The 12,686-nt window shown below is 48.3% G+C and overlaps 1 protein-coding gene and 1 long non-coding RNA gene across 2 annotated transcripts; one reads left to right on the top strand and one right to left on the bottom strand.

Moving 5' to 3' along the window:
- Nucleotides 1-318: 318 nt before the first annotated feature.
- On the top strand, nt 319-3,040 carry LOC135980770 (uncharacterized). The gene is made up of 2 exons (XM_065580827.1): nt 319-1,279; nt 2,274-3,040. The coding sequence occupies exons 1-2, from the start codon at nt 703-705 to the stop codon at nt 2,747-2,749; spliced, it is 1,053 nt and encodes a 350-aa protein (XP_065436899.1). The 5' UTR covers nt 319-702; the 3' UTR covers nt 2,750-3,040.
- Nucleotides 3,041-7,947: 4,907 nt separating this feature from the next.
- LOC122172222 (uncharacterized) lies at nt 7,948-12,686 on the bottom strand. The gene is made up of 3 exons (XR_006172312.2): nt 12,559-12,686; nt 9,055-9,109; nt 7,948-8,248 (listed from the first exon to the last, which is right to left on the bottom strand). It is a non-coding gene; the product is annotated as an uncharacterized LOC122172222 (long non-coding RNA).

The raw sequence follows: 12,686 nt of genomic DNA, 5'->3' as shown, positions 1-12,686 counted from the left end.
AAAAGGGGTAATATGGGGCCCAAACAGGGCCACCCTTCTCCCCATCACCCCCTGACCCAGAACTGTAGAGGGGAGATCCCTACACACACACTCTGGGAAAACTAAGACCCAGATGGTGCCTCTCCTTCCCTCCCCATGGCCTTGGGGAAAATGCCAAATTCCAATAGAAGCAGAAGCAGCCAATGCAGGGACCCTTGGACATTCAGAGAATTTTCTGCAGTCTTGACTTGGCTTTCTCTGCCCCGTGCTGATGGGCTGCTTGCTCCAACCCTCCTCTTTCCCCTCCCACCTAGTCTCTTCATCTCAGGCCTGGTCTACACTAGGCGTTTATGTCGAAGTTAGCGCCGTTACATCGAATTAACCCTGCACCCGTCCACACTGCGATGCTATTTAGTTCGACATAGAGGTCTCTTTAATTCGACTTCTGTACTCCTCCCCGACGAGGGGAGTAGTGCTAAATTCGACATGGCCATGTCGAATTAGGCTAGGTGTGGATGGAAATCGATGCTAATAGCTCCGGGAGCTATCCCACAGTGCACCACTCTGTTGACGCTCTGGACAGCAGTGCGAGCTCGGATGCTCTGACCAGCCACACAGGAAAAGCCCCGGGAAAATTTGAATTTGAATTCCTTTTCCTGTCTGGCCAGTTTGAATTTCATTTCCTGTCTGGACATCGTGGCGAGCACAGCAGCACTGGCAACGATGCAGAGCTCTCCAGCAGTGATGGCCGTGCAGTCTGGGAATAGAAAGAGAGCCCCAGCATGGACTGATCGGGAAGTCTTGGATCTCATCGCTGTGTGGGGCGATGAGTCCGTGCTTTCCAAGCTGCGATCCAAAAGAAGGAATGCAAAGATCTACGAGAAGATCTCTAAAGACATGGCAGAGAGAGGATACAGCCGGGATGCAACGCAGTGCCGCGTGAAAATCAAGGAGCTGAGACAAGGCTACCAGAAGACCAAAGAGGCAAACGGACGCTCCGGATCCCATCCCCAGACATCCTGTTTCTACGAGGCACTGCATTCCATCCTCGGTGCGGCCGCCACCACTACCCCACCAGTGACCGTGGACTCTGAGGATGGGATACTGTCCACGGCCGGTTCCTCGGACATGTTAGGGGACGGGGAAGATGAGGAAGGAGATGAGGAGGGCGAGGCAGTCGGCAGCTCTCACAACGCTGATTTCCCCGACAGCCAGGATCTCTTCATCACCCTTACAGAGATCCCCTACGAAGCGTCCCCAGCCGTTACCCCGGACACAGAATCTGGTGAAGGATCAGCCAGTAAGTGTTGTAAACATCTAAACATTTATTTTTAACAAAACAGGAATATTAACAATTAAAAGAATGGGTTGTTCATGATTAGTGTGCCCTAGGCGCTTAACGGTTTACTAATGGGCAGTGCAAGTTTTGAAAAGAAATCTAGCAATGTCCGGTTTTCAGTGATTGTCCTGCACAAGCCGCTCTACTGTTTATTCCCTGCTACTGCAGCTACAGTAAAATGCAGTCTATATGTCCGGGGATAGAGCAGTAATCCTCCTGGGACATCTCGATGAAGCTCTCCTGGAGGTAATTTGAAAGCCGTTGCATGAGGTTCTTGGGGAGAGCGGCCTTATTGGGTCCTCCGAAGTACGACACGTTGCCGCGCCACGAGATTATCAAGTACTCGGGGATCATTGCTCTGCACAGCAGGGCGGCATACGGCCCTGGTCTTTGGAGGCTTTCCCGGAGCATTCTCTCTTTGTCGCTCTCGGAGATCCTCATCAGGGTGATGTCGGCCATGGTGACCTGCTTTTAATTAGGTAGGGGAATGTTAGTGTTGGTACTGCTTTCCCGTTCCTTTACAGAACTGTAACCGCTGGTTTGCAGCCACGCGGTGGAGGCGGGAGAGGGGCAGCCGAAAGGGATCGTTCCCGGGGACAGCCGCGAGGGGGTGGGACAGGGGCAGAGTTCCCGCTTGCCGGATTGCTGGCAGCAGGGACTGACATTGCTTTAAATGTGAAATGAGGCCAGTGGTAATATAAAAGTTTTAAACTGCCACAAGTGTACGGCTTACCATGTCTGCCTGCAACAGAAATTCCGTTGTGCTGCCTCGCTTCTCAAATGTGCTGTTCAAGACCCCAGGCACTGAATGCGAAGGCCGAGAATTCGACCTTGTGCTGAGTGCGCATGTGAAAGGTGCTGTGCATGGTCTTGTTCACAGAGAAAGACTATGTTCTTTGTTCACAACTACATTTATCTTTCTGAGGAATTCACTCCCTTTTTCCCATTCCCACAGCCACATCTGCGACTGTCTCACAACCTAGCCTGGAATCACACTCCCAGAGGCTAGCGCGGATTAGGCGTAGGAAGAAGAGGACACGGGAGGACATGTTCTCTGAGCTTATGGCCTGTTCCCAAGCCCAGGCAGCACAGCAGACCCAGTGGCGGGAGAACTTGACCCGAATGCACCAAGCCAACATGGATCGGGAGGAGAGGTGGCGGCAGGAAGACCAGCAGGCGACTCAAACGCTGCTTGGACTACTGAGGGAGCAAACGGACACGCTCCGGCGCCTTGTGGATGTTCTGCAGGAACGGAGGCAGGAGGACAGAGCCCCGCTGCAGTCCATCTCTAACCGCCCTCCCCCGCCACCAAGTCCCATACCCACCTCACCCAAAGTGCAAAGAAGGAGAGGCGGCAGAGTCCCTGCTAAGTCTCACTCCACCCCTGCAGAGAGCTCTAGTAGCAGAAGGCTCTCATTTCCCAAAATTTGAAAAGTTCTTTCCTTCCCGCCTGACACAAGCCCACGTCCAAGTTTCACCTCCCAATGCCATGTGTAGTTGATAATAAAAAATTCGTTTCTGTTAACTACTGTTTCAATCATGTTCTTTTGGAGGAGGAGGGGAAAGGGGGTTGGTAATTGGACAGGACAGTCTCCTTTGGCAGGGTACATAGTCGGGGGCAGGCACAGCAGCAGGGCACATACACAGTGCAGTGATGCAGTGACTAGTTACCCCGGTTAGTCTGGGAGGTTGTTTTGATGTAATGTTGGGGGGGGGGGTTGCTCTGTGACTTTGTGGCGGGGGAGGGCAGTTACAGATCTTAAGCGCCGGTCCTTAGGCAGGATCACAGAGCCACACAGCATGGGATCTGTAACCGTCCTCCCGCTGCCACAAAGTCACATAGACCCCCCATACACACAGTCCCGATCAGGAGGGGTGACAGGCTCTGTTGAAACAAGCATCCCACCGCAGCGGAGCCTGTCAATCCTTGAGTTTAGAAGCTGCATTCGCGTCACTACACTACACCCGCTCCGCACCACAGTCTGCGTCCCAGTTTTAAAAAATTCCCGCGAAAACAGTATTAAAGAAAACGGTGTGCTTTAACAAAGTAGAACTATTTTTATTTCGACACGTGTGTTGGAGGGGGGGTGGAGGGGGTATGTAACTGGATAGGATAGTCAACATTAACTGGGTAAAGAAACGGGGGCAGGTTTAGCTTCTCAGTACACAAACTATAAAGTCACAGGTTACCCTGCTCACTCAGGAACTTTGCTTTCAAAGCCTCCCGGATGCACAGCGCTTCCCGCTGGTCTCTTCTAATCGCCCGGCTGTCTGGCTGTGAGTAATCACCAGCCAGGCTATTTTCCTCAACCTCCCACCCCGCCATAAAGGTCTCCCCCTTGCTCTCACAGAGATTGTGGAGCACACAGCAAGCTGCTATAACAATGGGGATATTGGTTTCGCTGAGATCACAGCGAGTCAGTAAGCTTCTCCATCTCCCCTTGAGACGGCCAAAAGCACACTCCACCACCATTCTGCACTTGCTCAGCCGGTAGTTGAAGAGTTCTTTTTCAGTGTCCAGGGCGCCAGTATAGGGCTTCATGAGCCAGGGCATTAGCGGGTAGGCTGGGTCCCCGAGGATGACTATAGGCATCTCCACATCCCCAACAGTTATTTTGTGGTCCGGGAAGTAAATACCTTGTTGCAGCCGTCTAAACAGACCAGAGTTCCTGAAAACACGAGCGTCATGAACCTTGCCCGGCCATCCCACGTAGATGTTGGTAAAACGTCCCCTGTGGTCCACCAGTGCTTGCAGCACCATGGAAAAGTAGCCCTTTCGGTTAATGTACTGGGTGGCCTGGTGGTCCAGTGCCAGGATAGGGATGTGAGTTCCATCTATGGCCCCACCGCAGTTTGGGAATCCCATCGCTGCGAAGCCATCTATGATCGCCTCCACGTTTCCCAGGGTCACTACCTTTGGCAGCAGTACATCAACGATTGCCTTCGCTACTTGCATCACAACAACCCCCACGGTAGATTTGCCCACCCCAAACTGGTTCGTGACTGACCGGTAGCTGTCTGGCGTTGCAAGCTTCCAGAGGGCTATGGCCACTCGCTTCTGTACACTCAGTGCAGCTCGCAACGGGTGTCACTGCGCTTCAGGGTAGGGGACAGCAACTCACAAAGTTCCAGGAAAGTTCCCTTCCGCATGCGAAAGTTTCGCAGCCACTGGGATTCATCCCAGACCTGCAGCACTATGCGGTCCCACCACTCAGTGCTTGTTTCCCGTGCCCAGAATCGCCGTTCCACGGCATCAACATGACCCATTGCCACTGTGATGTCCTCGGCGCTGGGTCCCCTGCTTTCTGACAGGTCTGTGCTACTCTCAGACTTCAGGACATCACCGCGGTGCCGTAGCCTCCTCGCCTGACTTTTCTGCATCTGCCTCAGGGAAACCTTTATGATAAGCTGCGAGGCGTTGAGAGCGGCCACAACTGCAGCGATGGTCGCAGCGGGCTCCATGCTCGGAGTACAGTGGCGTCCGCGCTGTCAATGACTGGAAAAGCGCGCGAACTGATTTCCCGCCGGCGCTTTCAGGGAGGGAGGGCGGGAGTGATGGACGGATGACGACAGTTTCCCAAAAGCACCCTCGACTCATTTTGTTACCCAGAAGGCATTGCCGGCTACACCCAGAATTCCAATGGGCAGAGGGGACTGCGGGAACTGTGGGATAGCTGACCACAGTGCACCGCTTCGAATGTCGACGCTTTCACCGTTAGTGTGGACGCACAAAGTCGAATTACTGTCCTTAGTGTGGACACACACGTTCGACTTTGCAATATCGATTACAAAAATTCGATGCAAGTAAAATCGAACTACTCTCGTAGTGTAGACAAGGCCTCAGTTTCACTCACACCTGCCCCTTTTACCCTCTCCTTCCCTGCCCTGTCCCCCTCAGGCCCCTTCATTCCGTCTAGCTCATCTCTTCCTAAATAACACCACACAAAATAAATGAATAAGTCATGGAACTAACATACTCTTTGCTGCCATCACATTGCTCACTCAGCTTGCGTGATCTACACCTTCCTCCACCTTATATCTGTCCTGTCTATTTAGATTGTAAGATCTTCAGGGCAGGGATGGCCTCTATTATGTTTTTTGTATAGTGGCTCTTATTTGTACAGTGCCTAGCACAGTGTGGACCCACTCTTGATTAGCCCTTAGGAACTAGTGTAATAAACGTGATTACTACTACTACTACTACTAATAAAATTATTAAATAATAATAATAAATAAAACAATAAATACAATAATATTTGGTTAATTATGTTCCTCTGTCTGCCCATATGGTGCCAGCACACTTTCCTCCCCTTAAAAGTCTCTTCCAGTAACTTCATATAGAAGTTGATACAATGGAAGAAGATTGAGCCCTCCTTTCTTGGTAACTATTTTCCACAAAAATGCTCTGTCCCTATCTAATTCTCTTACTTTCCTCCTTCCTGGCTATTTAGTGTCCCTTTAGAGTGAAACCTGGCCCCATTGAAGTCAACAGCAGAACACTCAATGAATTCAACAGAGTCAGGATTTCACCCTTCATCTAGACTCCTACTCTCACTGTCTGACTGGCGTAGTGTTTCTTTCTATGTTTTCAACTTTCCTCTGCAGTTGAGTTTAAACAACTAAATGTTTCAAGTATTTCAAAAACCATTATGGGGAAAGGTAGATCCAGTTTGGTCATCAACCACAATGCCCTCACTTGTAACTCATTTTGACATGCGGTAAACTCTTGGTATGCATCTGATAGACCTGGGAGAGGTGAAGACATCTATAAGCATTTGGGATAGCAAATGTTCAAGAAGGTATTTTTGCTTCATAATTACCGCACGAAAATGGTGAGCATAACAAATGGGTGATTTTTAAAACTGTTAAACAATCTTAAGTGGAGTTTATTGGCAAATGTCCCAGTGTTGTCTCACTGCAACATATCACATCAGCATGTATCAGTCACTCTGCCTCAGATCCCTTAATATGGACTAGAATTTTTTTTGTTCCTACTATACTTTGAAAACTTCTTCTTTTTCTCCTTAAATCTTCTGGCTACAGATTTCTCCTTGTTTTCCTTTGCTTCCCTTATCAATTTTCTACAATTTCCTTCCTTACTTCCTAGATCAGGACCATTCCATAAAAGTTTGAAAAAAAATCTTTCTCAAATATTTTAAAGTGAATTACAAATACTTCAGATAGATAGACAGACAGAGCATCAAGGACTTTTGTCAAAAACAAATGTCACTTTTCTGTTTGATCTGTTTTATATTAGGAATTTATTAAATTGCTAGTGGCCCTTATAAGCAGGTAACAAGTCTACTTCCCCAGCTATTCTGATCCTCAGGAACCACAACTGGTATGTCATTAGATTGATTACTAGTGTTTCAAAGTAGCAGAGTAGATCAAAACACAGTACAGAACTTTTAGTGAGCAGTAGCCAGGTCCACATGGACACTTAGTGCATGGCAGGCTAGTGCAAGGTAGATTTATACCCCAGTTTGCTGAAACTGTGTTAATATAGACACGCCCTAGGAATCATGCCTGGGATCTCTTCTAGGAAACAACAATCTGTGCACAAAGGGCTTCATCTCTCTTGAGGAGAGACAGAGATAGGCTGGCTTCTACCTAGTTTCCTATACTGTGCCCATCACCATAGTATCATAGTACCTTGATTCCTGATGGCCTTGTCCATCACCATCAAGATACTTATCTTCTCCTGGCGCCACACTGGCCTGTCTGTTTTCTCCCAGCACCTTTTAGGGAAGTATTTGGGCAAAACCAGCCAACCATTATCAGTAGTGAAAGAAGGCTAATGTGAACGAAAATCAAGAAAAGATTGTTCTTTCCTCAAATCTTGTGCAAGCTGGGATTGTAACAGGCAGGTGGCAGTTTTCCAGAGTACTGAATGAGGGTTACAACAAAGTAAAAATAAAAAAAGATAAGGAGTGAAACTAGAGGGTGCAGCTAATTGGCATCCAAGCATGGTTAAGGAGAAATTTACAAAATCACCATGGCAAACCTCTATTCCGAAAAAGGACCCAGGGAGCCTCAATATCCACAACGAGCAGAAGAGCCTTCAATTGTAAGGTCTCATGCAAAAGATCTCCCCCATGATATTCACCATGGAACGCCAAGGTAAGTATTTCAGAAGGACAAATGGCTGAACTGAGCCTACTAGAATTGGAATCTGTGGCTCCTGGGAGTATAAGTGTTACAATACTGATGCTTACTACATGAATGGCCTGCTTTTCAAAGGTGCCTAGTGCCTCAAACACCCACGGAAGCCAGTGGAAGCTGTATGTTCTGAGCACCTTTAAGAATCAGGCCACTGGCCATCACCTCGAGTCATTCAGATTCTGAGCCTGCAAAAATAAGTTCTAAAATCATGGCACTGATATGTAAAAATCAGTGCTTTCCTCTGTAACTATAAACCATTGATAGCAGCAGCACAGGAAAGTACACCTTTTGGGGAATAGCTGGGGAAAGTGCAGATTGTGTTCTCATTGCCACGTTTGCAGCGGATTGAGTTTATCCTGTCATTTTAAAAATAAATGTGAAGTGGAAGGTCAGATCGTCTGTAGTTACAAATTAACCTTGACAATAATTGTTTGTCTTACCTCTGTGAGGAGAATTTCATTCGCCATTGTGATTTGTATTCTTCTCTTTTTGCTGTTCTCTTTGTGCCCCATAGTGTCTGAATGTCCAATTACTTACACCCATGTCAATCGGAAGTACCTCTGCTGAAGTCAGTGGAGTTGTACTGGTATAGAACTAGTGTGATCAGGAAAAGAATCAGTTCCTGTGTTTTGCTTTATTAGGGTTCTCTTACAGTGCTAGTGATTTTTTTAAGCCAGTATTTTTTATGTTTGCTTACAAAACCTGGTCATGTGGCTCTTGGACTTGGCCCAGTCAGCTGTCACTTGTTTCTTTCTTGGGTTACCATGCCTGAGAAAGAAGGAGAACATTGTGGAATGAAAGCAATGGCAATCATGACAACAGTAGTTTCATTAGCACTGGAGCAGCTTTACATCATTCCCAAGGTCCTGTTGGGGATTTCACAGTCCAGTCCATGGGAACTTTAGTGTTTGTGTGTGAGACACACACACACACACAGAGAGACAGAGAGAGAGAGAAATCGGTGTAGTGTATATATACTGTATATAATATATATATATTCTCTGCCATTTCTGTCTTTTTTTAAGATTAAAAAAAAAGACAGAAATGGCAGAGAATATTATTATACCAGAAACAACTTGGACAATCTTCTCCGATTCTGGTGTATTCTGGGTCAGATTCTTATGTCTGCCTCCCTCTTTTCCCCTCATCTCTGCCCCCCTCAAAGTTTTCCAGCTATTTGTATGCACATCAAACCTGTCCTCTGTGCTCTCCACACTGGCTTCTGAATCAAGTTCTAAGTCTCGGTCCATATCTTCAAAGCTCTCCATGGCCTGGGCCCAAGATATCTTGGGCTAGCTAACGCTCCATGATGAAGAACATGATCAATGGCTATGCTCCTCTGGCTCAATAAAACTCTCAGTAATAAGGATAAAGCTAGTCTGTGTGGGAGGCAGAACTTTCTTGGGGACGGGGAGCAGTCTAATATTGTGGAATGCGCTCTCCACAAGAACTAAACCTCTCTCCATAAAGCTCTCTTCTTTCTGCTCCAAATGCAAAGCACATTTTTTAACCTTGCCTACTCTAACATAAACTCATAGCAACTAGTATATTTGTTTAAAAAAAAAACCACTTACCAAAAACAAAATACTCCTCTGCTCATGCTTCTTCCTCTGACCTTGTATACAACATCTGGGGAGAGGATGAGAGAACAAACAACATGTGACAGATGTATAGTCATGTTGCTTAATGCACTGCTAGAAGGTGTTAAGATACTCCACTGATAAATGCCAAACAAAAACCTGTACAGGATAGAATAGGAATCCAAAAATTAATCTAAATACCGTATTGTGGCCACCATTTTAAGTAAGATGCAGCTGTCTCCCAATGACTCACCCTGATGCAGGAAACCGATCACTTGATTCACCCTATTGTCATGCCCTCCAATCACCTTACTACACAGTCTGATTCATTAATATGGCTTGTACTTGGGTCAGAAACCCACCCTGAAACCATGCTGCGTTTCAGGAGGCCAGTATTGGATTCTTTCCCCTTTCTTCTGGAGATTTTAATTGTAAGATGTTGAAATTTCCCCTTGAAGAATTTCTTCTGCATGACCTGGTGATAATGTTCACAAAACTCATCATCTCGGAAGATTTCCACATTCACCTGGGTAGTGTCCCTGAAATGGTAGCACAAAACGTACTATCTGAACTCTCAATAAAAGTTTCTCAAAGGTAATCTCCAGACCCCATACATAGCTGGCCATACTGGGATTGGATGTGGACATAAGGAACTTCCATCAGACTGAAGGTGGATTTAAGAAACCCAGGAATTACCACTTATCCTGCTTGACTTGCAGGTAGAAATAACTCACCTAATTGCAAAAATCCACCACCATGGTCCAACCCAACACATTCTCGGAACTTGCCAACTTCCAACACTCATTCAACATAAGGAACGTTGCACCCAAACAAGAAGTAAATGAATGAAAAATGAGTTCATTAGTTTAAATTAAAGAACAGAATACCCGGATCCCAGGGAGATTTCCCCCCAAAAACTAATAGTGAACCGTGAAAAATAACATATTTAAATGTCTTTGGCATAAAATGCAATTTGCATTTTTAAAATGTGTCTGAAATTTTATACTCATTTGTATTTCATGTCAGGAATTAGATTCTAAAAACCCACAACAGCAGCTGTGATAAGTACTATTGCCCTGTAAGAAAGCGATGTGCATACTTTCATACTATATAGCATTGCTTGCAACTTCTGCCATTTTAAGGTTTGATTTGCCCTTGATACTGTAAAACTAGGGGTTCTAAAGGAATCCAAACATTGTAAATATGTAATAATAAAAAAGTGCTCTCTGCTGTGCAGCTGACCTCAAATACAACATCTTTTCAGGGTCCATTATATGCACCTGTGTATTGGCAGTAGACCCCGAAAAGCCAGCAGTAACAAATAAACATACTGCATCTAGAAGTACTGAACAGTTCACTTGAACTGACTGCAGACCTGGCTTCTAACTGAGCAAGGTGCAGTTATAATGCAAACCTCCTGACTCAGCTCTGCCAAAGAACTTCATACTGACGTGCTGTGCCAGCGCTGGATTACACCAGAGCAAATGGTACCAATAGCATAGGGTACAGGGTGGCTTGGAAGCTTCCCTAAAGCCAAGGGGAGCTGAAGGCACTCAGCACCCCCCAGGGCTTGGGAAGTGGACTATATGGATAAGACTGACACTCATAAAACTCATTTTGCTTTTGCAAGGCTGGTGTTCAGTTCTAAAATATTTCTGTGTTATGCAACCACCCAACTTAGCTTGGCCTGTTGCTTTATATTAACTGTGTAAACACTAAGGCTGCCTAGAAATTGACAGGTTTCAGAGTAGCAGCCGTGTTAGTCTGTATCCACAAAAAGAAGAACCGGGGTACCTGTGGCACCTTAGAGACTAACAAATTTATTAGAGCATAAGCTTTCGTGGACGACAGCCCACTTCTTCGGATGCATATGAAGAAGTGGGCTGTAGTCCACGAAAGCTTATGCTCTAATAAATTTGTTAGTCTCTAAGGTGCCACAAGTACTCCTAGAAATTGAGTACACCAAACCCCTAAGGTGCCAGTAGCGTGCCACGTGTACCACGACTTGGAGGGAAGTACTGTAGGTGCTACTGCAGCTAAGCACGTGCCCTAGCAGGTTCCAATAACCACTCAGACACATGGCTAAGGGAAAGGGTATTTTACTGCGTAGGGTTACCATTCGTCCGGATTCCCCCGGACATGTCCGGATTTTTGAACTAAAAATAGCGTCCGGGGGGAATTTGTTAATGTCCGGACTTCCCCCCCCCCATGCAGAGCACGCGCGGCTAACAGGGCAGCCGGATGGTGCCACTTACATGTGGCTCCGACAGCGAGAGAGAGTCCCTCCTCCCCCTGCAGCAGAGCTCACTCCCTCCCTCCCTGCATTCGCCTCCGGCAGTCTGGAGCTCCTCTCCTGCTGCTGCCCAGCATGCCGGAGAACGGCTCAGACAGTTCCTGAGCAAGCTCCCAGAGAGCCCTTAGGCGAACCGAAGGCCAACGACAAGGGAGCCAGGGGGGTGGAGAAGGGGCAGGGAGGTTCTGGAGGGGGCAGTCAAGAGACGGGGGGGGGGGTCAGGAGTTCAGGGGGGGCTTTCTGGGAGGTGTGTGGATAAGGTTTTGGGCAGTCAGGGTACAGGTAGGGGGTAGGGTCCTGGGGGGCAGTTTGGGGGGGGTCTTAGGAGGGGGCAGTTAGGGGACAAGGCACAGGGAGGCTTAGGTAGGGGGTGGGGTTCTGGAGGGCAGTTAGGAGCAGGGGTCCCAGGAGGGGGCAGTCAGGGGACAAGGAGCGGGGGGGGTTGGGAGTTCTGGGGGGGGGCTGTCAGGGGGCAGGAGTGGGGAGAGGGATCGGAGCAGTCAATGGGACAGGGAGCAAAGGGGTTTAGATGGGTCGGGAGTTCTGGGAGGGGGCTGTCAGGGGGTGGGGAGTGGTTGGATGGGGCATGGGAGTCCCAGGGGTCTGTCTGGGGGTGGGGGTGTGGATAAGGGTTGGAGCAGTCAGGGCACAGGTAGGGGGTAGGGTCCTAGGTGGCCAGTTAGGATGGGGGGAGGGTCTCAGGAGGGGGCAGTCAGGGGACAAGAGGCAGGGAGGCTTAGGTAGGGGGTGAAGTCTTGGGGGGGGCAGTTAGGGGCAGGGGTCCCAGGAGGGGGCAGTCAGGGGACAAGGAGCGGGGGGGAGGGTTGGGAGTTCTGAGGGGGGCGGGAAATGGGTGGGGCAGAGGCGGGGCCAGGGCAGGGGCGGGGCTCCGCCCGTCCTCTTTTTTGCTTGCTGAAATATGGAAACCCTATTACTGCGTCAGGCAGGGAACAGCGGCAAGGTAGAGACGATTAAACAGTGACAATGCAAAGTGACCCACAGCAGTTTTGTTTGGGCCTCTAGGGCAGTCCAGCTGAGACTTTTCAGAACTAGCGCCTGGGGTGCCTCTCCAGTTCAGTCTCTATTCAAAGCAAATAGGCATCTGCATGTTTCCTGGCTAGGCTCAGTTAGTGTCTCTGATTGGGGCCCCTCCTCCCTGGCTTCCTGCCCAGCTGCTGCTGCTCCCTTGTAAGCCTTACACAGACCTGCAGCCAGCAATCACAGCCTGTTCCACAAACTGCTCTGCATATGATTCCTGGGGAATTTTCTCTGCATCCAGCTACTCTGCGGCTCCTGGCTAGCCATGTGGCTGCTGCTTCCAAACAGAGCCTGG

The sequence above is a fragment of the Chrysemys picta genome, chromosome 1 (assembly GCF_011386835.1).
Source record: "Chrysemys picta bellii isolate R12L10 chromosome 1, ASM1138683v2, whole genome shotgun sequence".
Taxonomy (NCBI): Eukaryota; Metazoa; Chordata; order Testudines; family Emydidae; genus Chrysemys; species Chrysemys picta.
This window is presented reverse-complemented; position numbering and strand designations above follow the sequence as displayed.

Excerpts from the sequence above, each read along its gene's own strand:
- LOC135980770 (XM_065580827.1), top strand. The coding sequence starts at position 703 with ATGCAGAGCTCTCCAGCAGTGATGGCCGTGCAGTCTGGGAATAGAAAG. Across the intron at positions 1,280-2,273 it reads ATCTGGTGAAGGATCAGCCA|CCACATCTGCGACTGTCTCA; the intron begins GTAAGTGTTGTA and ends CCATTCCCACAG.